The following is a 26,511-nucleotide window of genomic DNA, read 5'->3' as shown; positions in this document are numbered from 1 at the left end:
ATATTTTTAACATTAACCCAGTCAATCACAAGTTAAAATAAGGAATTAAAATTCTGCAGCAATTCTCGCTTAAGCTAGACTAGTCTCGCTTAAGCGATAGACTGATCTCACTTAAGCTAGACTGGTCTCCCTTAAGCTAGACTGATCTCTCCTAAGCTAAAATTCGAACAGAGAACAAAGTGAAATTCTGCCTATTTTCGCTTAAGCTAGACTGATCTCGCTTAAGCTAGAATGACAGATTTTCACTCATTTCAGTATGCAAAAACCCAAAATCCCAAACAACAAACATCAAAATAGCATTTTAAGCACGAATCAAGACCAAAAACACGCAAGACACTTAGAAAAAAACATTAAAGTCATAGCTTCCCTTACCTTGACAAAAGTTATTGTAAAGGGGAACCCTAAGAGGAAGAAACACTAGAACCTGAAACTGCTTAAGGAGTTAGAGGAAGAATGTTCGGTGAGCTCGAAGTAGGAGTTTGCACTAGCCCTAGCTTTGCTTCTGCTTGAATGGGTATAAACAACTAAGTTAGAGAAGAACAAAACAAAACTGTGAAGAGTAAAGAAATTTGGAGGATGAGCTATGGTAGAAAAGCTGAATAGTTTTTCTAAAAGGCCAAAAGCAAGAGGGCTGACTTGGGCCTCATCACTTAGCCTGGGCCTAACTCAAGAGGTAAAAAGTGGGTCTCACAAGTATAATTACTGATTTAATCTCCTAATTTGTTGGTTTGGTTCGATTTCGTTTTTTTATTATTGGTTTGTTCAATTTAGTCTTCCAATTATTTAAAAATGTTCAATTTGGTCATCTTCATTAAGTTGGAGTTAACACTATACAAGACACGTGTCAAGCCGTGAAATTTTTAATTTTTTATTAATTTTTTAAAAAAATTTATTGTAAGAAATAACATAGTTTAAGTATTTAGGTGAAGTAATTTGATTTATTTATTCAAAAAAATTAGCGTAACATGTATGTATAAGTTATAATTAAGCTTATTTAAGAATTTAGTATTAAATAGGAGAGTATTTAAAAATAGTTAAAAACTAGTGATACTAAATTGAACAAAAAATTTAAATAGAATAATAAATTTAAAATAACTATCACCATTGTCACATGCCACGACGGTAAATTGTCACGTGACACGATAGTAACTTGACACGTGACAATTTATAATTTTTTAGAAAAATAAATTAAAAAAGTAAATAAATAAATAAAAATTTCATGATTTGACACATGTTCTGTACGAATACGGTATTAATTCTACCTTACTAGAAATGACAAAATTGAATTCATTTAGATAAATGAAAGATTAAATTGAACCGAACAATAATAAATAATAAATTCAACTAAAAGAAAAATAAGAGAATAAATAAGTAATTATATCAATAGTAAATGCAAAATAAGGGTTATGTTCAAGTTTCATTTCTGAAGAAGATCCAATCCAAGAGCTGAACGTCCAAATTTTTATTTGGAATCGTTTTGCGAGTTACTTATTTTAGGTCATTTTCATTTTGTCCCGTGAAAAGATAAATTGAAACACATATAGACGTTGTAAACTGTAACGGCTACATTTTGTTTGAAATTTCAAAACCCTCGGTTGTTTCTTCTTTCTCTACCGAATATTTTCATTTTCTTCATTTCCATATTCTACCTCTTCTTGCGGTATTCTTTCTCGTTTGTGATACAAAATTAGATCGCAGATTCAACCCGAGAAGTCAATTCAATCTTTCTTCTCAATTCTTTCTTCTCATTTCAATCTTTATTTCTCACATTCAAATTTTCCACTATGGCTCCAACCCCTTCTTCCAAACAAAACTACTCCACCCAGATGAAGACTCCACAGTCCAAGCACCGACTCAACTTCCATGGCCCCAAATCAACACCGCAAGTACACCCTTCTCCCAACCCGAATTGCGCTGCAAACAAGGAACCCCCTCCTGAACACCCAATTGAAGTAATTGCCAGAATCCGTGATTACCCAGATCGAAAGGATAAGCCTTTATCTGTTCTTCAAACCAGTTCCAACTCGAGTTCTATCCGGGTTCGAGCTGATTTTGGGTACCGGGACTTCACCCTTGATGGGGTTTCTTTGGCTGAGGAAGAGGCCCTGGATGTGTTCTATAAGAAATTTGTGGAGTCGAGGATCAATGGGGTTAAGCTTGGGGACAAGTGCACCATCATGATGTATGGACCAACCGGTTCTGGGAAGAGTCACACCATGTTTGGGTGCTCGAAGCAGGCAGGGATTGTGTATAGGTCTCTCAGGGACATTCTTGGAGATGGGGATAATGCAGATGGAGATTCTGGGGGTGATTCAAGAGAAGAGCATCTCGGGTTGGGGACTTTTGTTCAAGTCACTGTTTTGGAGATTTACAATGAGGAGATTTATGATCTGTTGTCCACCAATGGAGGAGGTGGGGGAGGAGGATTTGGATTTGGCTGGCCTAAGGGTGGTAGTGCTTCAAAGGTAATACAATCCATGTTACTTCGTCACTTTTTTTGGCTCGTGTCTGCAGGTTTATGTGATCCTGATTTTATCTGAGAACTGTGACTTGTCTTTAGGATTTCTACTTGGGTTGCTTTCATTGTATACTCATGAAATTTTCATCATGTTACTTGGAAAAAAGAAAACTTACTTTCAGGGCTTGTACGAAATTGGCTGGCTAAACATTTATTTTTTGGCTCATTTGTTCTCAATTTTTGGTGGACTGTGTGTGTGCTACTCTCTAAAGAAGGGTTTGTGAAACTTTTCTTTCCCCAGAAAAAAGTTCCGGTTGTTGGTATTCTTTTTCGGCAAAAAAATAAAATAAAATCCCTTGAAAGGAAAAACATGCTATCTAAAATTTTGTAACACTTTTTTTATGTTCCCTTTCAAAGCATAAGGAACTGATTGCCTAGTGGAATTTAATTTCGGATTGTAACTCATTAAACCAGTGGTATTTTTCTCTTAGATCATCATGGTCATTATCCGCATAATGAAACAACTATCAATTTTTGTTTTCCAAAATAAAATTGTCTGTCATTTACAGATGTTAGTTTTGGAAGTATTAGCTGAACATTTTTGATTTGATCGTCTGTCACTGACATATGGACGGCGTCCTTTCTTTCTTTTCCTTTTGTACTTGTAGGTGAAACTTGAAGTGATGGGGAAAAAGGCCAAGAACGCTACCTATATATCTGGAAATGAAGCAGGGAAGATCTCAAAAGAAATTCAGAAAGTGGAGAAGCGGAGGATTGTTAAAAGCACACTTTGTAATGATAGAAGTTCCAGAAGTCACTGCATGGTATGATAGCATTCAGGGAAGGTTCTGATTAAATTTTTTAAGCCCCTTTTATTGGCAATTGATTACATATCTTCTATTTTGACCAGGTAATCCTTGATGTCCCAACTGTGGGAGGGCGACTAATGCTCGTAGACATGGCAGGATCAGAAAATATCGAACAAGCTGGTCAAACTGGATTTGAGGCCAAAATGCAGGTAATCTTTTTGCCCTTTTCATTTTCTTTTTCTGAATGATGTAGTTCTCTACTGATTCTACTGGCAATGAAATTTTAGACTGCAAAAATCAATCAAGGAAATATAGCGCTGAAGAGAGTGGTGGAGTCCATCGCAAATGGTGATTCACATGTACCGTTTAGGGACAGCAAACTTACCATGCTTCTGCAGGTAAATATTATTGTCTTTCTTTATATTATTGTCTTTCTTTTCTAATTCAGTGAAATGTAGATTCATGTTCTTATTGATGCAATTCGAGTATTTCTTCTACCTTTCCTTTTTAAGGATTCCTTTGAAGATGATAAGTCAAAAATTCTTATGATACTGTGTGCAAGTCCTGATCCTAAGGAGATACACAAGACAATCTCTACACTTGAATATGGGGCAAAAGCAAAATGCATAGTCCGTGGTCCTCATACTCCAGTGAAGGATGACGAATCCTCTTCTGCTGTCATTTTGGGATCAAGAATTGCTGCAATGGATGAATTTATCTTGAAGCTACAAATGGAAAACAAGCAAAGAGAGAAAGAGCGTAACGAAGCGCACAGAAAGCTTTTGAAGAAAGAAGAAGAAATTGCTGCATTAAGAAATAAATTGAACCTGGCAGAAGAAAAAGGAACTCCGCCAAGTGAGGAGGAAATTAACTTGAAGGTAAATGAACGCACTCGGCTTCTAAGACAAGAGTTGGAAAAGAAGTTGGCTGAGTGCCAAAGAATGACCAACGAGTTTGTTGAATTGGAGAGGAAGAGAATGGAGGAGAGGATGCTGCAGCAGCAAGAGGAAGTTGAAACTCTGAGAAGGAGATTAGAGGAAATTGAGTTGCAGCTATCTTGTTCAAGGCAAGGGGGGAATAGTGAGGAAAATGAGTCAAAAGACATGGAATCAAGTGGGTTTATGAAAAGACTATTGCGCGTTTACAAGAGTGAGGAGGATCCTGGAATGGTGAAGTCGATGGATTTGGACATGGATGATCAAGAACCCCTTGGCCGTGAAGTGAACATCGTTGGAGGAGTTATGTGTAGGACTGATTACAATGTTAAGCAGCAAGACTTTTCAAACCTACCTTGTCCAAATACTTTGAATGGTGGAAAAGATGATGCTCATAATTTTGCACCCAACTTTGGCCAAAGGGTATGCCTTAGTACAGTATATGAGGAAGAGGGTGAAGGAGATGAAGACAAAGGGGGTGATGAGGAAGTAGAGAAAGAAGTGATAGAAGAAACCAAGGTATGTAGTGTTGAAAAGCCAAGTGCTGCAGGCTCCTTGGCAACATTAAATCTGTCGAACACAAGTCCAAAGAAAGACGATTGTTGTATCAATGTGGATGACAAAGATCTTGGGCCTTCTAGACTACTGAGAATTCAAAACATATTCACTCTTTGTGGCAATCAAAGAGAGTTGTCCCAGCACATTGGAACTCCACTTCCCACGAAAAAGATAACTGGTGAAAATTTCGAGTTTTCTCCTTCCAAGACAACTGACAAGGATTCCGTTTTCAAGATCTCTAACAAGGAGAACTTCGAGCCACAAAATGTTCTGGGAAATTAGCTCCGATTGTGTCTGTACTGGAAAACGAAAAATTTGTACAACATATGATGTTTCCCGCTGGAAACGTGACTACATTATCTAACCTTTTGGTATCACTTCTGTCTTTTTGCGGTTTTCATCGGTCTGTAGTTTGTGTACAACTTTGTTCTATAAGTAGTATATCTGTCTCCCATTCTTTGTGTTATTTATTCTGTTTGATTTGCAAAGTCAGTTTATAATAGAAGCATTTATATGATCTTCCAATGGTTTCTAGGTTCAAAATCAATTTTACCTCACAAAAGTTCATATTTTGATAATCAATTCCTACCACCCCATCCATGCACACAGAAGCTAATTTTGCACGAAATACTTTAATAGATAAGGTGCACTTTATACGAATATGAAAAATTGTTACATGTTTTGGTAACAATTGAATCCAGAGAGGATCCAAAATAGCCAGTGACACTATTACAAAAAAGGAGGAACTGAACAAAATGAAAGATAAAAAGTTGACATTGAATTGAAGGGACTGAAGTCGTGGTCAGAAAACCAAGCAGGATTGGTTTATACTTAGTATGTATACGTATGCGGTAGTTGATAATGGATGATGATTAATGTCTGGCCCCTGAAATCTCTCTCTAAACTGAATCTGCTGCTGGTCCACACTAGGGAAGAAGCCATTGTCTCATCTCTTTGACGGTTTCACTCTGTCTTTTCTATTGAGGCGCAGATTCTGAGAACGGGAAGTCAGTTAAGGAACCCCCCTTCGACTGTCTTCGTCCTCGTGGCGCCCTCCTCGACGAACCTTCTTTGTCGTCCGACGACCTCCGAACGGACCCACCCTCCTTGTCCTCAGACGACGTCTTCGACTTCCTGCGGGGTTTCGACGATGCCGGGGGCTTGTCATCTTCCGATGATTGACGGTTCGACTTTTTAGACGTATCCGAGGACTGGCTTTTGCGGCTCGGCTTGGATCCCTCCGTCGAGCTCTCTCGGCTCGGAGAACTCATCGTGGATTGGTTCTCAGAAGAGCGAGCCCTTGACTTTCGGCCTCGCTTCCCCTCTTTGCTAGTAGCATCACTACCTTTGCTAGTAGCATCACTACTTTTGCTAGCAGCATCACTACTTTTGCTTGCAGCATCACTATTGTTACCTTTGCTATTAGCATCGCTATTATTATCTGCATCATTCACCATTATCATAATACCATCACTTACCGATCTATAATATATATACATAATATGAAATTATTAACGATCCAACCTTCAGATGTGGCCTTCACAGAGGGCTTCGCCACTGTTCCAGACGAACCTTCTGATGGTTCTTTGAACTCAGTTAGCTGCACAATTTCACGTTAGTTAATCCAATTTTTCACATGAAATCATTTTTTTTTGCGGAATTGAAGCAGAGAAAGGAGAATGTACCCAGCTAGGTTGACTTGCTTTCGCGTTCTCGGCCCCAATGTGTGCCAAATGCTTTACGTCTGTTGGAAACCCAATCTCTATCTGCTGCTTTTCATCCTCCTCATCTGCAATCAATTTTATTCTTCGTGTGTTCAACAATTATATCGATAAACTTAAGCATTGATATCTGATAGGAGAGAAGAATGTGGTTACCAAATATTTGGGATATGTATCTGAGCCCTTTGAGGAGGCCTTTAACCTGGCCTTTCACCTGGCCTTTCACCGCGCCGGACGACGTCATTATGGGGGCTTTTAGATCTATTTTGGCGTCTCAAAAGTTTAACCTCAAAATTTATTATAGTTCTCCCGCTCCTCAATGGAACCAGCTACAAATTTCTGAAACCAAACACGGATCATACCATAAATCTTCTTCTTTTTTACCATCGATCTGTTTCGTTAGAAAAAAGAAGAAGAAAAGTACCTGATCACCTCCCGGAAAAATCCTTGCTTGAATCAATCGTTCGTATGATGCCCTCTCTCTCAGTTTGGCAATGAAAAACGAATGAATGTTCAAAGCAGGGACAAAAATGTTTTGGAAGGTTTTCCTGTTGTTGATTAGATGTTATCGAGCATCCAACCGAAGCAGAGAGAGAGAGACTTCAGGTTGGAATACTCAAAATTGTTGAACAGAGGCACTTGATTTTGATCTACCGCCCCCCCTAATGGTGGTCAGGCAAATCAAAACCAGTAACTCAAATTATTTTTTGATGCAAGGCCAGACAGGTTACGTTGTAGTTTTCATCTCCGTGCTCTAAATTTGGCATAAATCTATGATACCTGTTTTAGTTCAACTGCGACAATGACGGATTCAAAACCACAATCGTATGGTGTGTGTCACTTTGGTCAACCTTAATAAAAACTAAAATAAATATAAAGCTATTAACAAAGATTCAGAGAACATTCGGGGTTGTTTTTCAGTTCTGTTGTCTTTGACTTTGCTTTCTTTTCCATGCTACAAAAAACGAACGAAGCAGAACCGTTGGGAGTTTCCAACTGCCATTTTTTTTTTCCTTATTATAGTAAATATGACTCTTTTGGTTTCATTTATCATTAATTTCTGTTTTATTTCTGATCTCCCATTTTTTTCTAAAACATGGTGGAATGAATGGGTGTGCATTTGATTAGATAACTAAATTAAGTGTTCATCTAATAAAATTTAATTTCATGCAGCAAGGTTGATTATGATTTTAATTATAAGAATAAATTTAAAGGAGCTTGTTATAATAAGCAACTAGGGTATAGCCCGTTTAGTTTGAGATTCTTTTCATTTAATAATTAATTAAAAGAGAAAGTTAGAGTAAATATATTTTAAAAAAATAAAGTTAAAAAAACAATTTTTTATCGAAGGAAACATAAAAAAAGTTAAGAAAAAAAAACATTAAACTTGAAATCATTAAAAATGTTTATTTTATGAGCTTTACTCCTGTTTTTCCTTTTCCTTTTTATTTAAATTCCTAAAAACTAACAACTCTCTACTTCAATAAGTTAAAACATGTTTGTCTGTAAACTTAAAAATCAAAATTTCAATATTAAAGTTTTTTTTAAGCTTTACTAAACGAGGTAGAAATACTTGTTAAAATAAACTGGAAGAACTATAACTGATTTTTTTAAACCTAAATAATTTTTTGGTTGAATTACTTGTATAATACCAGTTTGGGGCTAGTGTGTCAAATAAGTACCCGGTTTTAAAATAGTGTCAATTGCATCCCAACTTTTGAAAATTGCTTCAATTAGGTCCCTTTCAGACAGTTAGTCAACGTGTCACATGTCAATCTGTTTTTTTTTTGTTTTTTTGTTAAATTTAATTTTTTGTGTCAAGTCCCTATGTGTGACATGTGGCATTGTCAGTGTCACGTGACATTATAATGCCACGTGTCAGTGTCACTATCAGATGTCATTGTGTTGATTTCGATTTAGTCCTCATATATGTCTTTTTGTTTCAATTTAGTACCTAAGTATGTGTATCTGATTCAATTTTGTCCCAATTTTTTTTTAATAATAAAATATTTTTGTAATCCATTTTTTATAAGATTGGAAATAATTAAGTATAAATATATTTACAAAATTAAGTACTAATATTTATAATGTTTCTCTCAATTTCAGACCAAATTTATTATTTATATAAATGTTATACTAATATTTTTTATTAAAAACGACTTTTTAACATATTACTTTATTAATTACTTTTTTATTAAGTACTCATGTTTTGTTAATTTTTTTTTTCAAAATAGAACAATATTGTGTCTTACTAATTTTAAATCAAAATTTCTATTGGTATGAATGTTATACTATTTTTTTTTTATTAAAAATGACTTAATAAAATGACTTTTACCACTAAATTTTAATATAAATATCAAATACTTAATTTTTGTAAAACTTTTATACTTAATTACTTTTAATTTTATAAAAAAATATTTTAATTATTAAAAAATATTAGGTCAAAATTGAATCAAATACACATAAGTAGGTACTAAATTGAAACGAAAAAACATAAATAGAAACTAAATCGAAAACAACACAATGACATCTGATAGTGATACTGACACGTGGTATTGCAATGCCATGTGGCATTGACAATGTCACGTGTCACACACAGGGACTTGACACGTGGCATTTTTAAATTTTTTAAAAAAAAAATTAAAAATTAAAAATTAAAAATTAAAAAAAATTAAAAAAACCACATATTGACACGTGGCATGTTGACTAACGATGTTAGTCAACTCTGTCTGAAAGTGATCTAATTGAAGCAATTTTCAAAAGTTATGATACAATTGACATTTTTTTAATACCGAGTACCTATTCGACACACTAGTCTCAAACTGGATACTATACAAGTAATTAAACCTAATTTTTATAACTATTTCACATACCATTCAAGACGTCATTAGACGGACGACATCAAAGATACGGTGGATTTATCATGTTCCAACTTTTATACAAGTAGATATAGTCTTTTATTGAAAGAAAAATACATAGTTTTAAGAAGCTGCAATTACATTTTAAGTTTTTTCCAATTTAAATATTTTTAATCGATTTTATGTTATTTAAATTTATTTCATTAACTGAATAAAATGATTATTATCTTCTCTGTCATATAATTTTATGAATTTCATTAAAACATGTCGGGCAACAAAGACTTATATATAATGAATGAATGACCAACAGTCTTTCACCTAGATAATATTTTTTTATTAAAATTACATATAATTTTTTAAAAATTGACTATGAATGTAGTTCTTTTCCAAATAAATGTAATCAAACAATACAAAATTATATTTTAATTTTATAAATATTTATATATTACAAAAATTACATAAATTTTTAAAATTATACTTAATATCTTAAAGATATTTAAATTGTTATTATTTTATTTAATGTTCCAATAAATAATATAATTTAAATTTATGTCACAATGATTATAAGCAATTGATATACATCATTATATACACTAATATTAATACAATTTTACGAAAAAAAATATTTTGTTCACATAGTTACTTTTAGGGTTATAAATTCATTATATTAATTTTATAAATTTAATAATATGGTGTAAATATTTTTCTTTAAAAATATATTTCAACATTAAACGAATTAGTGTTTTATATTTTGATTATTATTTTTTATTATTATAATAGTTTAAATTTATATGAAAATAGTATCATAGAGAGAGAAGAGAAAATGTATCTTTTATCATGTAAACCTAATTCAAATTCCTTAAAATAAGACGTATATTAAAGTATGGTGGTACCCTTTATGTTTAAGTCAATACTTGCATAAAAAAGAATGAAGTGTTCAAAATTATAGTGAAAGGTATTTGAGCCAAGGCTCTCCTCCTAAGGTAAAATGGTGTGTGTTGCCCATTGATGCATCGAAGAAGCATCTAAAGTGAAGAATCCCTCTATTTGCAATTACAGGTATTAATGCTTTGAGTAAATGCAGTTTACTTTACGTTCCTTATACTTCTTGAGTAGTTGTAGAAGTAGGACTCAGAAAGATGTAGTATTGAGATTCACGAGGGTATTTATGTATATGTGCATGTCGGACAGTGATACTATGATTTATATTTTTTTTTTATCATTTCTTTAGTAACGTAGTTTAATGTAAATTATTAATTAACGTAGTATTATATATATTTTTTAAATTAATAATTCACACTAAATCACATCAAAAAATAAAAAATAAAGAATAAAAATCAAAAGATGAAAATCAAAATATAATTTTTAATGTCCTAATAAGTTCATCGAGACATGTATAAAAGAAATTAATTATTAGTCATAGTCAAATGAACGCTTAAACTCTATATAAGAACTTATCAAATCATATAAAATTGTAGACACATCATAATATGATTCAGCAAAAATTCAATGCGTTTAAAAGTTAACACTCATCGGCATTTTTTAGTTGTTTTGGTATGTGGCAATACAATCGGGAAAGAAGAAGAGGGGATAAACACAACAGAACTATCAAAGTTCCTCCTTATTTGATTGTTTGTTTCATAGCATAATGAAAATAAATCGGAGAGAAAAATGTTTTTATTTATTTATTTCTGTAGAACACGAGAGCACGAAAATAAGCACACATTTGTTTGCATATTTCCCATTACATTGTCTTTAAAAGATTTTTTTTTTCTTTCATCACTTTTTTAATCAACTAAAAAAATAGAAAGAAAGCTCAATATTTATTTATTTTTTCATCCCAAACTAAACAATAAAATAAATCCATAAATTTTTCGTCATTTTCTTCTCCACTGCCAAACAAAGCTTTTCTTTGGACTATATATGTGATTCTACAAAGAAATTGAAATACAAAAATAAAAATAAAAATTCAGAGGTCAGAAATTTAATTAAATATCAATAAAAAAATAGAAGGATTTTATCGGATGAGACTAGGAAGTAAAGACAAAAGGATTGAAATATTTCTTTTTATTTTGGAAGAGACATAATGTTGTATTTACTAAATCAAATACTTTTAACTCATTTTAACCAATTTAAATTATGAATATTTTGAAAAAAAAAATTCAAACATGTTAAGTGAAAAATGACAAAACAAACCGAATTTGCTTAATTTTAAAAAGAAAATAAAATCAGTTGTTAAAAAATTAAAACAACGTAAACCTCACACAATCCAAACTAAACATAAAAATGAAGAATAAATAAACCTATAATGTGTTTTTATAATAATAAAGTAATCAGATGCAAAACTATAGTCCAACAAGTTATTTCTAATCAAGTCAAATTGTGCTTATTCAAATATTCAATCTCAGCAAACAAAAACAATGAAACTGAGTGCATGATTAAAGTCATGTTATTGGAGTTTATGGCATAAATATTAGGGAGTGAGAATGCAAGAGCCATTCGTCAAGAGACTTCCGATAATCAATGACTTTATGACGCCTTCATATCATCCAAACCACAACGAGCCTGCATCAAAAGAGTATCGGCTTTTAGTTCCTACATACTTTCAAAGCCATAAGAATAAGCTGATATTTTGGTAATGGAACTGCATGCAGTTATTAATTGAATTAGATTACGAGAATAAATGTACTGTACTTTTTTAAGGGATCTACTTTACATGGTGTGGAGGACAGTTGCCCCACAAAGATTTTTTCATTTTGTACCTAAAATATATAATGTTTTTTCTTCTTAAAATGAATTAATTGCACCGACCACAGTTTGTTTATTGATTTTTTTAATGGTAAAAGTTAAACAACTTTATATATTTACTTTTGAAATTAATTGTGATGTTGACAATAAAAATTTGTACAATATTTTGGAAGTATGAAAATATGTAAAAGACAATCATAATTTACACAAACTTAAATATTTTACATTTTTATCATGAAATTATTTAATTTTTTAAATAAATATCATCAGCTATTTTTGCCCCACTAAAGAAATTTTATGGATTCATTGCTGAGGCTTAATAGAGAACAGCACATTCAAGCATGCTAGTAAAAATGATGATCGATAAAATAGCTAAAGAAAAATCCAAGACATGTACCAGGAACTTGTGATTCTCTTCAAGGAGAGGAGAAAAGTCGGCACAAAATTTATGTATATCAGCACTGATATCACCACCAGTGCCTTGTATAACCTCCATGAATTTCTTTCTATCAGGAGCAAGTTTCATTGCTACCTGCAAATGAAACATTTACTGTGTATTAAAAGCATGTTCAAGATTATATATTATTTTCCCACCGAAAATAGAAAACCAAAAAAGGGACTAAAGACAATCACAATGTTATTTAAACTAGTAAGTATTTTATGAATTCTAAGGGAATTTTTTTTAATTTAATTTAATTTAAAAATAAAAATATTAATGAGTAGAACAACTCAAGTTATAAAGGAGATATGTAACTAGTTTAGACAAACCTTCTCTTCCTCTGTATATCTATTTATCTATATCCCTCTCTCTCTATATGTATTTACACACACGTGTATGTATATACATATGATTAAAATCAATACAACAAGAGATTATCTAACTTTCAAGAACGTGGACTCTAATAGTGTAATTTACTACGTGGTGGATACACATGACTGAATAGACTTTAAATTGCTTTAGTTTAGCTAAAATAAAACTTCCTATGCAGTACTAGAATATAGGCATTTTAGTAGATTTATTATCAAAAATTTGATTGCTTCCAGGCGTGGTCCTTTCATCCAACCGGTACCTTAATGTGATACATTTCTAAATTACTGAAATTTGATAATTAAAGTAACTAACTCGAATGGATGAATGGATTTCCCACTGCATTAAAGTATTAAATATTCATGGGATTGGGAGCAAAGATTTTACCAAATGGATTAGACAACGGCCCAACTAGTAAACTTAATGCACTTCCTATGACAACTATTTTATGATCTAGAATATGACATTTTACAAACTTGGATCAATATGAAGCAAGATTTTTCAATAAAATGGTTTTGTTTCAGTGAAGAAAATTCAAGATTATAAGGAAGAAAAAGAAACAGCAGCTAAAGAACATTACAGAGAAGCTTGAACTAGCAAGCCAGCCATGCCACTTCTTTAGAGTTTTGTTATATGAATCTGTGCAAGCTTGTGCCATTGACCAATCTGCATGCTCAACTAAGTTTTGGAACAATGCCACCAAGAAATCCATTGCTCTGAAAATTTTGCAGGTCAGAGAAATAAATGAATGAATGCTAAAACATGACAATTCAATGTAACTAATAACCATTTCTTGTGGTCTGTGGTTACAAAATAAAAATTAGTAAACTAATACAAGTGTTAGGAAAAATCCTCCTATTACTAAGGTTTACATTAGAAGAGCTAACGGGATGATAAAATGGGCAGGGGCAGGGAGCTTAGCAGAAGGGACTGACACCCATGTAATTGTCTGTAACACGGCGGTTGAGAGGTGAGAACGAAAATAGCATTCTCTTATTGGATGGGGGTATATGTAATGATAAGAACATTGAGGTCAGGCATGAATTAAGTGGTTAGGTGTTGAAGGAAAGAAGTCTTTGAAAGAATCTTTGTGTTTTCTTTCTTAATAAGCTCAGCAAATTAAATAAAAACAAAAAATAAAAGGCTCTATAATTGAAGCCAGTGAAAAGAACCGACATTGAGCTTAAAAGAAAATAAAAGCAATGTGAATCTTCTATATTCCATAACACCTTGAGAAAGCGACACAACCAAAGCAGACAAAAAATAAATTCAGGCTTTTATTTTAGAAGAATAGGTCAAGGTCAAATTGTTGATCCACAATTAGACTCCCTGGAGAATATCATGCCAAATTTGTGTTGATAAACATCCCAGTACAATAGCAATTCATTCACAAATGGACACATTGCTGCTCTTCATAGTATCACTATTAATTATTCATGTTGCATTTTGATCTTAAAATTTGAGAAGTACATGTTCTGCCACTGACTCTTCTTTGAGAAATGTGTTCCCAAAATCATGATTTCTGAATTCAAAATTTCATCCATATCTCAATACCTTTTTAATCCTAATCACTTTTGTATTGGTTAGTTGTTTACTCATTGACAGAAGGCTTTGTGCTTGAAAGTTGAAACATTACAAATTAAAGAAATACCTCTGTAAAATAAAAGATTTGAGAATTCCATACTAGTATGAATTACAAGTTAAATAGTAGGTGCTTGGTGTTCTTTACCTTGTGAGCCACAGAAGTCCATTGGTACAACTGGATGATGACTTAGTCGTATTAGTTTCAATCTCAACTTGTACCAAAGTGTACAGATAATTGAATCGAGTTGGATTCGAGGCATACTTAGTTTCCAATCTCTGCTTTGAAATGGAACGTGGTAAAGAGTGAGAACATGTCGCATTTATGGTTTTGAACAATATTAAAGGTCTGGGTAAGTAATACATAACAAAAGCCAAAAAAAAAAGTTGTATAAAAGTAAAGCATAAGCATGTTTATGCAAGCCAGTGGCACATGAAGAAGAAAAATGAATCAACACTCACGTTATATACTTATGGCAAAACCATGTAATCATAACATGTCATTATATGACAACAAAATATTAGTATTACATACAAATGTACAAGCCTGCATGCGATAATCCATGTATACCAAAAAAATATATATATAAGATAGAAAAAGGTGTCAGAAACCAACCGTTATGTTACCACCAATGTCAGATTTAACAAGGGCCATAGAAGCTCCAAATTTATCTGCCAAAAGAAAAACATCAGTACATATAACCCCAATACAAGTTAACAATTTGGGGCTCAACAACGCAGCAAACGACAACAAAATGTTAAGAATGTATTTTGTTATAAAATTTATGTTTTTAGAGTTACATTGTAACACCCTAATTCTACATATTAACATATGTAAGTTTCTTATCCTTAAGGGTGCACGATTCTCTTGTTTTTTACTCTTTTTTCCTTTTAATGAAAACCTTCCTTATAAATAAAAAAGGATACATAAACATACACTTGAATAACCAAGAAATGTTGTCAAAAGCATACAATGATACTAAGAGTTTGATCTATTACAGATACCAAATTTGATACGTAATACGAGATCCACTTTTTTTTACTCCCAATTTTGAAATAACAACATAGGTTTGGATAAGTTTTAAGTGAAATGGAGAAAAGCCAGAGGCTAGGAGAACTTAATCCAATACGGAAAAATCGCTTATGCATCTTGCCTTTTTCAAACGGAAATCAATCCATCAATATCTGTCAAATGCAATATCTTTGTTCTCTTCACGTTGTTTAACATACTGTAGAATATTCTATAGGAGTAAAGGACCACCTTTGTTCCGCTCTTTCAACAAAGTACAGTAAACAAAAGGAAAAACACTAGGAACAATGTCCACTTAAGATATTTATCTTCTTTATCTTTGTCTTGCGACGATAACATTTCAAGGAAAATAAGAGCACGTACCGATAACAGGAAGTATATGCTTGCAGGCCTCCAAAAAAGGTTGAGTCAGAATTTCTCCTTGCTCCGATTTTACAAGCTTAATTCCTTCCAATGCAGGAGCGAAAACAGACCCCTCCATCTCGTTGTTTACTACACATAACATAGCCAAAAGCCAATAAATAGAGAAGTGTAATTTAACAGATATGAAATAAGCACTTTGGCCAATACTGGTAAAGTACATGAATATGTTCCCTTTCTTTTTTCTCTATCTGATAAAGTTTAGAATGTGAAATGAAGGGAAGAAAAAATAGAACTTTCATCAGTAGTAGGCAAGTAAGCTACAGTAAAGTCTGGATTCAATTAAGGAGAATAATGTCAAAAATCACAATTCACACTGATGAAGGGATGCAAAATAAACTAATTTAATGGGAACTGCACTTGTAGTACATCAAAAACTTACAAGTTAAGAAGATAACTTGAGGAAATAGTTCCTATCTTTCATAATGTTTACAGCTAAGCACGTCTAACTTGAATATGATTATCAGATTTGTTTTCTTTAACAAGATTGAACTTCATTTTTGCTAATCACTAAATGCATGTGGAAGACGATAAAACCCGCTGAGATATGATGGATAGATGTGGAAAGCTCTGAGGCCAGATCAAATAATTAAACTTTTACTGAACCAATGCACGATGAAATAAGAATGTCACATCTCGAATCAACAGAAAATTGAAAGACAGGAACAACCCATCAATTGAATCGAGTGCAGAAACATCCCAAGATCTAATTTTTCGAAAATCTGAAATTTCAATGTCAAAATTCTCAAGAAGCCACAGAGACCGATCGATAAAAATGAAATAACAAATACAATCGAGATAGACATACGTTGAACGAGGAAGACCTTGGTGATCGCGGACTGAGAACAACAACTGCAAGCGTATCACGGAAACTTGTAGTTAAGTTTTTTTTTATTATTATTATTTTTATTTGGCTTTGATGGATTTGGGGAGAGAGAGGGCAATCTTAAGAAAAAAGTTAGGATTTCAGTGGTAAGGTGGATATTCTATCCTTAAATTAAAATAAGAAAACCGGCAAAAAAAATAATGTTTGATTAATCACAATTCTTTAAACAGTTTTAATATAAAATCAATAAAAACTGTAAACTTAAATAAAATATCTAACTCAATGGAAGTTGAATTAATAATTTTTAAAAAGGAATAAAATTAGAACCAATTTTTCTTTGTTTTTGTCGGTTATGTTTAAGGGTGTTGAGTTTAGATGTGTTTCTTCCTGGAAAAAAGTGCTGAAATATTTCACATCCAATTTATTTTAGATAAATTTTTTGCATAATATATTTTATAAGAAAAAGAACAAATAAAAATAAGATATTTTTTTATAAAGTAAAACCAGTTTACATATAAAGAGAACATAAAAAATATATGAGAAAGTATTTATACATTAACTTGTACATATAATTTTTTATTTATGGAGAAAGTTTAAGAAAAATGTAGCTGTACGTACGTAGATAAATTTGATTGACGAACCTTCCTATGTTTCCTCCGACGACACTGTTGAATGTATATGGACGAAACAAAAATTAATGAAGAGGCTATTTCCTGTAAAATATTAGGACATATTCACTGGTGGATGTGTTTGAGAAAGAGAACAGATGATTTTTGAGTAGATATAAGAATAAATTGTGTGTTATTTTTTAAAATATTTATAGGTGATTATGAATTAATTTATAAGTAAAATTTTGAGAATGTGTAAATAATTTGATTGATATAATAGATTAAAAAAATATTTTAATTGAGGTTAAACACGAATTACCATATTATCCTTTATGTAATAAATAATATAAATTAGTATTTGTATGAGTTATAATTATTTTGTTATTTATTTTATTACTAAAATTCAAATTAATAAATTATAAAAATTAATAAAATAATATATATATTTTTCATAGTATACTGTAATAAAAATAATATTAAATATTATTTTGCTTAATGAATATAATATTTATTAATTATTATTATTGTTATTGATTTTTTTTAATTATTGTCGTTATTAATTATTAATATTATTTTTTGTTATAATTGTTATTATTTTGTCTTCATGTAGAATCCAACCATTTGCACGTAAAAAGTAATGTTACAGCAGGGACAATATAGTAAATATACAATTTTCACTCTCATATTTTATCTTCTATGCGAAGATTATAAATTCATCTCATATCTCATCTACTCAAATCATTCCAAGTGAACACGAAAAAACTCACAAACTTCTTGCTAAGACATCCACACCAAGAAACATAAGCTTAGTTAGTTAGGTATTTTGGATTAGTTAAATAAATTAAGAAGAATGCTAACTAGTATCCTAGGACACTGGTTAATGAATAATTAATACCTATTGATTTCACTACTTTTATATTGAAAGTTGAAATAATTAAGTCCATTAATCAAAAAAATATAAAGACATTTAACTGATTTTATAAAAGTAAAACTATCATTTGAAATGAATAATTTCAAATATTAAAATATTGTCTGTTTGTTGAAATTTCGTTAAGTTAACAGGAATGTTGCAAAAAGGTTATCCAGAAGGTAGAGAGAGGAGATTAAACGAAATCTCAAATTGGTACTTTAATTATTTTTTTTGTAAACCTTTTAGATGTTAGCACCATTTTTTTGTTTTTATATTAATTTAAATATTTTATGTTTAAATATATTTTAATTTTTATTAATATTAAAATATAATTATTTTATTATTTAATTATTTTTTAACTTTATTCGTGAATATTAAAAATAAAATATTAAACACACTTATAATACTTATGAGCATATTTATTTTTAAATAAAATAAAACTGCATTAATAGTTATAATATCAAATTTTATGTAATATTACACTTAACTCTTAACTTTTACAAATTCAATATATATTAATTATCTTTTATCGGATTATTTTCTTTCCATTCATATTAAACTACTAAGATATTTTTTTCCGTTCTCAAACTACTACCTAAACAATATTATCTACCACAATATATGATTGAAATTATTATACCTAAAAGTGTTTTAAAACTTTATTTTTTGTAACAAAATCCACAATTTCTATTAAAATTACCATTTTGGATCGATAATCCCTCATTTTTTATATGTTTATTATAAATTTAATTTTAAACATCTATCATTCTAACATTATGACGTTTTAAAATTTAGAGAATAGAGTTTGAAATTTGCTATTTTAAATATTAATACTTACAATATAATTTGCTATTTTTAACATTGATGGGACTAGTAAGTCGTCTTAACGATATTCCCTCCCTCCATCCATTAAACCTATCGGTTTGGGTTGTAAATAAATAATCATCCAACTAATAAAAACTTTTTTTGAGCTTTATATTTTAATCTCCAATTTCTGTATATTGAGAATTAAATATCAGAATTAAAAAAGATAAAATTATGTTTGGGCCTGACGTATGCACTGAGGCCTATGTTTACGAGGTAAGGAATAGGTTCGGAGGCCCATTTTAACGTGGATCCGAGGTTCTTTTATAAAACAACCGAAGTTGCAATCTTCAAACCCTAGATAGTGTTCCACCACCCACCCATCCACCGTCTCTGCCTCTCTGCAATTCAAGCCGAAAATGGTGATTCCTCTTCCTCTCTTCTGCGCTCCACTTTTTTTTTTTTTTTTCTTTATAGTTTTCTATTTCTAACCTAAAAAACTTGCGTTTTCTGCGTTCCATGTTCAGCCTTTCAAGAGGTACGTTGAGATCGGGAGGGTTGCTCTCGTCAACTACGGCAAGGAATATGGGAAGCTCGTCGTCATCGTCGACGTCATTGACCAGAACAGAGTAACTCACTACCCAAATTTTTACCTTTTTCTCGTGTTTTATGCTTATCCATTTACTTGCTTTCTTAGAATTAGTGTTGTTTTTCTTCATAATAGGCACTTGTCGATGCCCCAGATATGGTGAGGTCCCAAGTCAATTTCAAAAGGCTTTCCCTAACCGATATTAAGATTGACATTAAGAGGGTCCCCAAGAAGAAAGATCTTGTTAAAGCCATGGAGGCTGCTGGTTCGTCTCACATGTTCACATATTTATCTATTTTCTTTGTTTATTATTATTATTATTAGTTTTTTAATTTGAAATATTTGTTGTGTTTTTCTGATAATGAGCAGATGTTAAGAACAAATGGGAGAACAGCTCATGGGGCAGGAAACTCATTGTCAAAAAGAGAAGGGCAGCCCTCACTGACTTCGACAGGTTCAAGCTAATGTTGGCCAAGATTAAGGTATAGTTATATATCTCATTTGAATTTTGTTGTTGTCTATAGTGCAGTTAAATACTAGTCTTGTTTTTTGAGTTTTGGTCTATGTGTTTCTTGTTTATATTCGTGGTAATATTTTGATTTTTTAAATTTGTGCAGAGGGCAGCTGTTGTAAGGCAAGAACTCTCTAAGCTGAAAAAGAGCGCGTAGGCATTACTTCACGATATAATGTTCAAATTTTGTTATGAATTTTACATTTGGTATGAGATTTTATGTATCATCGAGACACTTGGAGAAAAGTTTCATCTTCAGATATTTATGTTAGGATTTATGATATAACTTGAAATCTTGTTGGTTTTATAATATTTATGATTGGCAATTGTTTTGCTCCCTCAGTTACATACTGATTAATATAGGTGTTGAAATTTGATATTTCTGCCCTCTGCTATGTACAACTGGAGTGATTCTACAGTAATTGCTATGCAGTTAGATTATCCCAGTTAAATTTCTTGATCCATCATTGGAATGTCTTGATTGATATGTAAATTGGCCGATGTGCTTTTATTTTCATATATTGGTGATTAAAACGCCCCTAAAACCCAAAAATATCGTCACATTCAGTATAGCCCTAAGTTTTTCACTTCTAAATTGAGTACTTGTTTACCTTCTCTAACTTGTACATATTAAGTATAGATTTTTGTTTGATGTTACGAACGACAATGTTTCTTTGTGGTTGTACCTGCTGGGAGATATGAAGTAATGATGAACTATTAAGAAGGGTTGTTCTGATAGACGTCGGATTTTGCAATTCTTTTGAAAAATCATTTGTGCAGTTTTAAGGTGGTGTTGTTATTATGCTATCAGAATAAGTGTTTACAATGCTCTTCACTCTGTGTCAATGAGCCTAGTTATTTGTGATTATTTGGGTTTGAATTGTTAAATTGTGTATCTTAATTATTCGTTTGTTAAAAAAAGTTAAATTTAAGCTTTCATTGATCTATTTGAATTAATACGTCAAGTTTTTTAAAACATAATATTTTTACAAGCCAAGTTTAAATTTGATCTAATTAATTGATTAAACTTGTATATATGTTACATGCAGTCACATTTTGATGAGATATCTATCATCTTTACTAAACTTGATTCTGTTATCATACATTGATTAACCTTAATGGACCGTGTTATCCATTTATATGGCCCTTTTTGTTTTATACGAAATATAAGATAAAATACTTTGTCATTAACATGATTTAGCATAAATATATGAATAGAAATCTTGCGTTTTATGGATAAAAAGATATAGTCATCCAAGGGGATTACTTAATTTATTAGGGTATTTGTTAAATTTAAACATTTCAAAAATCATAGTATAACCAAAATATGAATTATAAATAACTGTGATATTATATTATAACTAAATATAATCTTTCCAAAAATCAAAGTATAAACAAACTGTCGGGGATTTGATTATAGAAGATACTTTAGTAAAAGAAAAAACATATTTGGCTATTATTTTTTGTTAATGTTATTTGTAATAAAATATTTTTTTATAATTTTAAAAAGATAATTTTTTGATTTACTTTTAATTTATCATTTAGTCAAAATATTATTATTTAAAAAAAAAGTTAATTATTATTCTGAATCAAAATATTGTTATTCTTTTTAAAAAATATATAAATTATAATTGTTTTGGTTTGAAATAAAATACTAACTCTAACAATGAAGGACAAGGATGAATCAATTTTGGTCGATTATTTACTTTGAGTAAAGTTTTGGTCCCTTAATCTTGTAAATATGTTTTCGAAAAGAGACTTTTAATATTTCTTTTTAGTAAAACTATTGTAACTTATAAATATTTATACTTATAACAAAGTGAAAATATTATATTACGTATTATACAGTTTACTGTTTCAAATAACAAAAATTCTTCAAAAACAAAAAACCGTCAAGAATTGGTTAGGTTGGTGAAGAACCAAATAGCTCGAGTAAAGTTTTGTTTTTAGTGAAAGAATCTAAACTACTTTTTTTAGATTTTTTTTTCTTAATTTTAAAAATATTTTAATTATGTGGCCTTTTGAAATAAATAAAGCCATGTATATGATACGTGACTTTATATAAATTGACATCATTTAATCATTCATTATGATTTGTCGTGTATAAAAGACTTAATATGATCATTTTATGTTAATTTAAAACTTTACTAAATTTTTTTGAAGTTTATGAATAATTTTATTTTTATTATATGAAAATAAAATAAAAATAGTAGTTATTGCTAATTGAATTATAATTGAACATTTAAATAGTAAACTAAAGTCTTCGATTCGTTTTAGAGCTCTCAAGGAATCCGCAAATCAATCTTGTCCATTACAAGTTTGAGTCGAGTTAGGTTCAAATTTTTTTATAAATTTTAATACGGATTAATTTTTTATACAGTCCACCTAGAACCCGACTCACCTGGTCCGTAGTTGGCTCATCAACCTGTAAATAAAAGGTCACACAAGTGTTCTTTCTTGTGTTGGGTTTTGCATTGGGTTGAGTTAGGTTATTTTTTTTATCCAACACATTTGTATTTTTGTGATTTTGGTTTGTTGTTAGAATTTAACATTTTTTGAATTGCATTTAAATTATATTGAAGTTTATTTATATTTTAATCAGAATTATAATTTAATTTTTTTGGAGATTGAAGAGAAAAATGAATTAAGTAAATTAGTGAGTCAATTCGTTTAACCCACCAACTCATGGTGGGCCAATCCAGGTTCGAATTATTTTTACTCACTAATAGGTGAATCGGATTGAGTTAGATCATTAAATGATCAACCTGTGATGGGTCAAACCAGACCAGATCAAATTAACCATAACCAGATCAAATTAACCATTTTGATACCTCTGATTGATTTAATTATTACTCCTATCAAAAAAATATTTAACTTAAATTTGATTTCCAGTTTTATATACAAATTACTTTAAGAACTTGAAAAGAGAATTCCATAATAATTTATAATAATTCTTGTCTAACAAACTGTCTGTAGACAAAAATAGAAAATGTTTTTAAATAAAACTGCCGTTTTATATAAAAAAATGTAAATAAATAAGAAGTTGCAGTTGCACCACTTTTCCAGCTTGAAGAATGGTACATGCATTTGAAATACATGGAAGCAACTGAAATAAGTAAACAATTATAATCATACCAAACTAATACTGAATATTTCAAGATCTTTAAGCTCTTTCATTAACATGAAGCAACCTGAACACATATTCATGTGCCATTTGTCATTCTCCACAATTTTCTGCAATTCTATTTATTATTTTGATTCATATAATCAGAAAATGGGAACTTCACTTTGTTTCAGATTGTAGATTGTGAACATTTATTTAATCATGGTCAACTTTTATTGTTTGTGACACCGACTTTATAAACAATTTAGAATCTGCAAGTGAGTTTTCAATTATCTGACTTTTTTAATATTTGCTCTATTATATGTATTTAAAATTTTACTTTACACGTTATTTTCTTCTGTTTTTTTAACTATCATTTTCTTTTAATAATTGTATTTCTATTTACATGTTGTTTATTGAATTCTTTGTAATATTTTTGTTTTCTACTTAATTCTGCCTCGTTTCTATTAGTTATTTTATGATATTTTTCTTTATGAAATTAGATAATAGCTAATTGAAAAGTTTAAGAGTGCACTTATTAAATAATGATGAAACAGTTGATGAATTGTTATCATTTTTTGGGTGAGATTAATTGTTATCTTGGAAAAGGTTCCAGCATCTACTTCCAAAAAAGTTTATGATTTATATTTAGTTTTCAGTGAGAAAAAAATTAAATTTGAAATTAAAGATTTGTTTTATTAAATTAAGAGTCTGGAGGTAAACAATCAGAGAGGATAAAGGGGATAAATAATAAAAAATCACGGTAAAAAAAGTTACCAACTAACCAACTTTTATTTTAAGAAAGAAAAATGAGTGAAAATATTTGGTGAATACGATGAAAATAATAAATTAATACAGATAAAATAGGAAATATATTTATAGACTCTTTTAAGATTAAATACTTTAATGACTTTTTTAGTTAGCTCAATTAAATTTTAAACGTTAATGAACAAAAAAATAGAGAAAATGCTTTGTTAATTTACAAGTTTAAAACGTAAACGTTTTATTTGAAATATCTTGTGCTATCTTTTATTGTAATGCGTATACTTGTCATCTTAATGATTTTCTTTCGATGAAATTTTCTTTTTGTCTTTAATTTTAAATTTGTCAATAGTTAGAAAAATCTTATAATAACAATTTAAATTATTTATTGTAACATCCCATTTAATAGTTTGTAAACTACTAAACAAAATATCATATTATGATAAAGTAAGCAGATAGTCAGAAAAGTCACTCAGGAGTATGGTACAGTCATCTCAAAAGAACCTGTTCTAACTATTGTACTATCCTCTAAAATACACTTTAAAGAGAATAAACGTTATACATTCCAAAATGCTTTCTCTAACAACACAGATTAAAAAGTAAAGGAAACATCAGAAATCACAGATCAGGTCCGGTCCAAAGGAGGAGTTCCTTCACCTAAATTCTTCTCTGTTCACACCAAACGGTAAGTGATCATAGCAAAAGAAGTGATTCAAGAGCAAACATAACAAATAAGAAGGGTAAGCTAGCAATTCGTATAGTAAGAAGTGAATTTTCATAAATGTAATTACAAACAATTTTACATCCATCATAGATTGAAAGAAAACATTATTTCAAAACACACAAGTATCCGACTCTAACTCAATATCCGGATTATGTAAACAAATTGGAGCTCTTGGTAGCTTGCACCTGTGAAGGTTCCTAAACTCTGCAGAGTTTAGGCTCAAGGGGTTATCACCCAACCACTCCCAAGGTAAGTCCCCTTCGCGTCTATGACTGATCGGTCCATAGACTAGGACCTCCTGCTACTCCTCACGACATAACCCATCACACTCTACATGAGTCTCAATGGATTATTGGAGCGTCAGGATGCTAACCAAAACTGAGTCCTTAAATGTTTACACACACTATGTACTTTTTCTAGGAATTCCCATGAAATCCTAGCTTATCTCATCTCTTCACAATTCACATTTCATCAACTTTCCTCATACCAATATATAAATAGATATACTACATTTCATCATCATTTCACATACTAAAAGCAAACGTCACTCCTTTTACATTAATATAACCATCATTCATTCAAAACAGATAAGGAAATCTAACCCTGCAGTGGAATTCGCCTAAGCTAGCGAATCTCGCCTAGGCTAGGAAGTAGTCTCGCTTAGGCGAACTACCCTCGCCTGGGCGAGACCCGTTACAGTGAACAACTCAAATGACAGAGCGAGCTCTCGCTCAGGCCAGGCTGGCTCGCCTAGGCGAGAAGATGTCTCGCTCAGGCGACCTCAACTCGCCCAAGCGAGATCTCGCGCAACATCCAGAGGCATCTACCTGATACTTTCGCTTAGGCGAGAGCCACTCGCCTAGGCGAAATTATCAGGTTTTCTGCACTGTTCTTCACATGCAAGGTTACGAAATCCAATCCACAATCCAATTGCACACCAATACAGTTCATAAAGGAGAATTGAACCAAGAATAGCCTCATCCAAACACACAAGAAGCCTAATTACTCGAAAATTGATCAAAGTTAGCTTCCCTTACCTCTTTTGCTAAGATTGAGTTTGGTGGAGTTTGAAAAAGGCACCAAGGTAGGCAGAGATCTCAATTTAACCTAGAGATTCAGTAGCAAGACATAGAAAAGATGGAAGCTTAAAATAAATTTTGAATTCAGAAATGAGCAGAGGAACTCTAGTGGAAATTGAACCAAAAATGGAGAATTGGGACCTACCGAGGAGGGTGGGAGCTGAGGGTTGATACACCAGAGGGTCCAGCTGATTCTGGTCCTCCAGAATCTGATCACAAGGTTAAAGGAAAAGATGAGGGAGCTGAGTAATTGGTGGAAAACAGAAGAAGAACTTGGAAGCAGAGATAAAGAATGAGAGTGATGTTTTCTGATGGTTTTGAGAGTGAGAAGGTAAATTTTAGATTTTAAGGGGTTTCACATTCTCCTCATCATTAAAAATTTTCGTCCCGAAAATTAAGGCTTACCTGCAAACATGTGAGGATATGACCTTCTCACATCCTCTTCTAATTCCCAAGTGGAATCGCCCGTCCGTTGGTCCCATATGACTTGGACTACTCTGATGACCTTTCCTTTTAGTTGTCTTGTCTAAAAATCACCGAGACCCACTGGATGAACCTCTACTGAAAGATCTCCTCTAATCTGCAAATCTTCTGCTTCTAGTACATGGGAGGGGTCAGGCACGTACTTCCTGAGTTGTGAGACGTGAAACACAGAGTGAAGGTTAGCCA

At 31.3% G+C, this 26,511-nt stretch overlaps 4 protein-coding genes across 4 annotated transcripts; 2 read left to right on the top strand and 2 right to left on the bottom strand.

Annotated features, from left to right (window-relative positions):
* Positions 1-1,601: 1,601 nt before the first annotated feature.
* On the top strand, positions 1,602-5,214 carry LOC114189775 (P-loop containing nucleoside triphosphate hydrolases superfamily protein). The gene is made up of 5 exons (XM_028078462.2): positions 1,602-2,465; positions 3,127-3,282; positions 3,369-3,476; positions 3,555-3,665; positions 3,780-5,214. The coding sequence occupies exons 1-5, from the start codon at positions 1,785-1,787 to the stop codon at positions 5,040-5,042; spliced, it is 2,319 nt and encodes a 772-aa protein (XP_027934263.1). The 5' UTR covers positions 1,602-1,784; the 3' UTR covers positions 5,043-5,214.
* Positions 5,215-5,391: 177 nt separating this feature from the next.
* On the bottom strand, positions 5,392-7,217 carry RIC5 (ROP-interactive CRIB motif-containing protein 5). The gene is made up of 5 exons (XM_028082050.2): positions 6,906-7,217; positions 6,638-6,820; positions 6,446-6,549; positions 6,285-6,360; positions 5,392-6,201 (listed from the first exon to the last, which is right to left on the bottom strand). Exons 2-5 carry the CDS (start codon positions 6,723-6,725, stop codon positions 5,738-5,740), a joined length of 732 nt encoding a protein of 243 aa, XP_027937851.1. The 5' UTR covers positions 6,726-6,820; positions 6,906-7,217; the 3' UTR covers positions 5,392-5,737.
* A 4,420-nt stretch (positions 7,218-11,637) lies between these two features.
* On the bottom strand, positions 11,638-16,887 carry LOC114189947 (glycolipid transfer protein 1-like). The gene is made up of 7 exons (XM_028078675.2): positions 16,735-16,887; positions 15,870-15,998; positions 15,093-15,148; positions 14,625-14,755; positions 13,476-13,611; positions 12,485-12,619; positions 11,638-11,904 (listed from the first exon to the last, which is right to left on the bottom strand). The coding sequence occupies exons 2-7, from the start codon at positions 15,985-15,987 to the stop codon at positions 11,869-11,871; spliced, it is 612 nt and encodes a 203-aa protein (XP_027934476.1). The 5' UTR covers positions 15,988-15,998; positions 16,735-16,887; the 3' UTR covers positions 11,638-11,868.
* Positions 16,888-19,362: 2,475 nt separating this feature from the next.
* LOC114190305 (large ribosomal subunit protein eL14) lies at positions 19,363-20,500 on the top strand. The gene is made up of 5 exons (XM_028079137.2): positions 19,363-19,496; positions 19,602-19,703; positions 19,799-19,928; positions 20,033-20,145; positions 20,281-20,500. The coding sequence occupies exons 1-5, from the start codon at positions 19,494-19,496 to the stop codon at positions 20,329-20,331; spliced, it is 399 nt and encodes a 132-aa protein (XP_027934938.1). The 5' UTR covers positions 19,363-19,493; the 3' UTR covers positions 20,332-20,500.
* Positions 20,501-26,511: the final 6,011 nt, after the last annotated feature.

Source organism: Vigna unguiculata, chromosome 7, assembly GCF_037176805.1.
Source record: "Vigna unguiculata cultivar grain cowpea cultivar isolate G323 ecotype 2 chromosome 7, ASM3717680v1, whole genome shotgun sequence".
NCBI lineage: Eukaryota > Viridiplantae > Streptophyta > Magnoliopsida > Fabales > Fabaceae > Vigna > Vigna unguiculata.
Note: the sequence above shows the minus strand (reverse complement) of the source record. Positions and strands in the feature narration are given on the sequence as shown.

Coding starts and splice junctions, on each gene's coding strand:
- LOC114189947 (XM_028078675.2), bottom strand. CDS start 15,987: ATGGAGGGGTCTGTTTTCGCTCCTGCATTGGAAGGAATTAAGCTTGTA. Junction 12,620..13,475: donor TTGCTAGTTCAAGCTTCTCT/GTAATGTTCTTT, acceptor TTTCATTTGCAG/GTAGCAATGAAACTTGCTCC. Junction 11,905..12,484: donor AAGAGAATCACAAGTTCCTG/GTACATGTCTTG, acceptor CTTTTGATGCAG/GCTCGTTGTGGTTTGGATGA.
- RIC5 (XM_028082050.2), bottom strand. CDS start 6,725: ATGACGTCGTCCGGCGCGGTGAAAGGCCAGGTGAAAGGCCAGGTTAAA. Junction 6,550..6,637: donor ATACATATCCCAAATATTTG/GTAACCACATTC, acceptor AATTGATTGCAG/ATGAGGAGGATGAAAAGCAG. Junction 6,361..6,445: donor AAGCAAGTCAACCTAGCTGG/GTACATTCTCCT, acceptor GAAATTGTGCAG/CTAACTGAGTTCAAAGAACC.
- LOC114190305 (XM_028079137.2), top strand. Junction 19,704..19,798: donor ACGTCATTGACCAGAACAGA/GTAACTCACTAC, acceptor TCTTCATAATAG/GCACTTGTCGATGCCCCAGA. Junction 20,146..20,280: donor TAATGTTGGCCAAGATTAAG/GTATAGTTATAT, acceptor AAATTTGTGCAG/AGGGCAGCTGTTGTAAGGCA.
- LOC114189775 (XM_028078462.2), top strand. CDS start 1,785: ATGGCTCCAACCCCTTCTTCCAAACAAAACTACTCCACCCAGATGAAG. Junction 3,283..3,368: donor GTTCCAGAAGTCACTGCATG/GTATGATAGCAT, acceptor TATTTTGACCAG/GTAATCCTTGATGTCCCAAC. Junction 3,666..3,779: donor AACTTACCATGCTTCTGCAG/GTAAATATTATT, acceptor TTCCTTTTTAAG/GATTCCTTTGAAGATGATAA.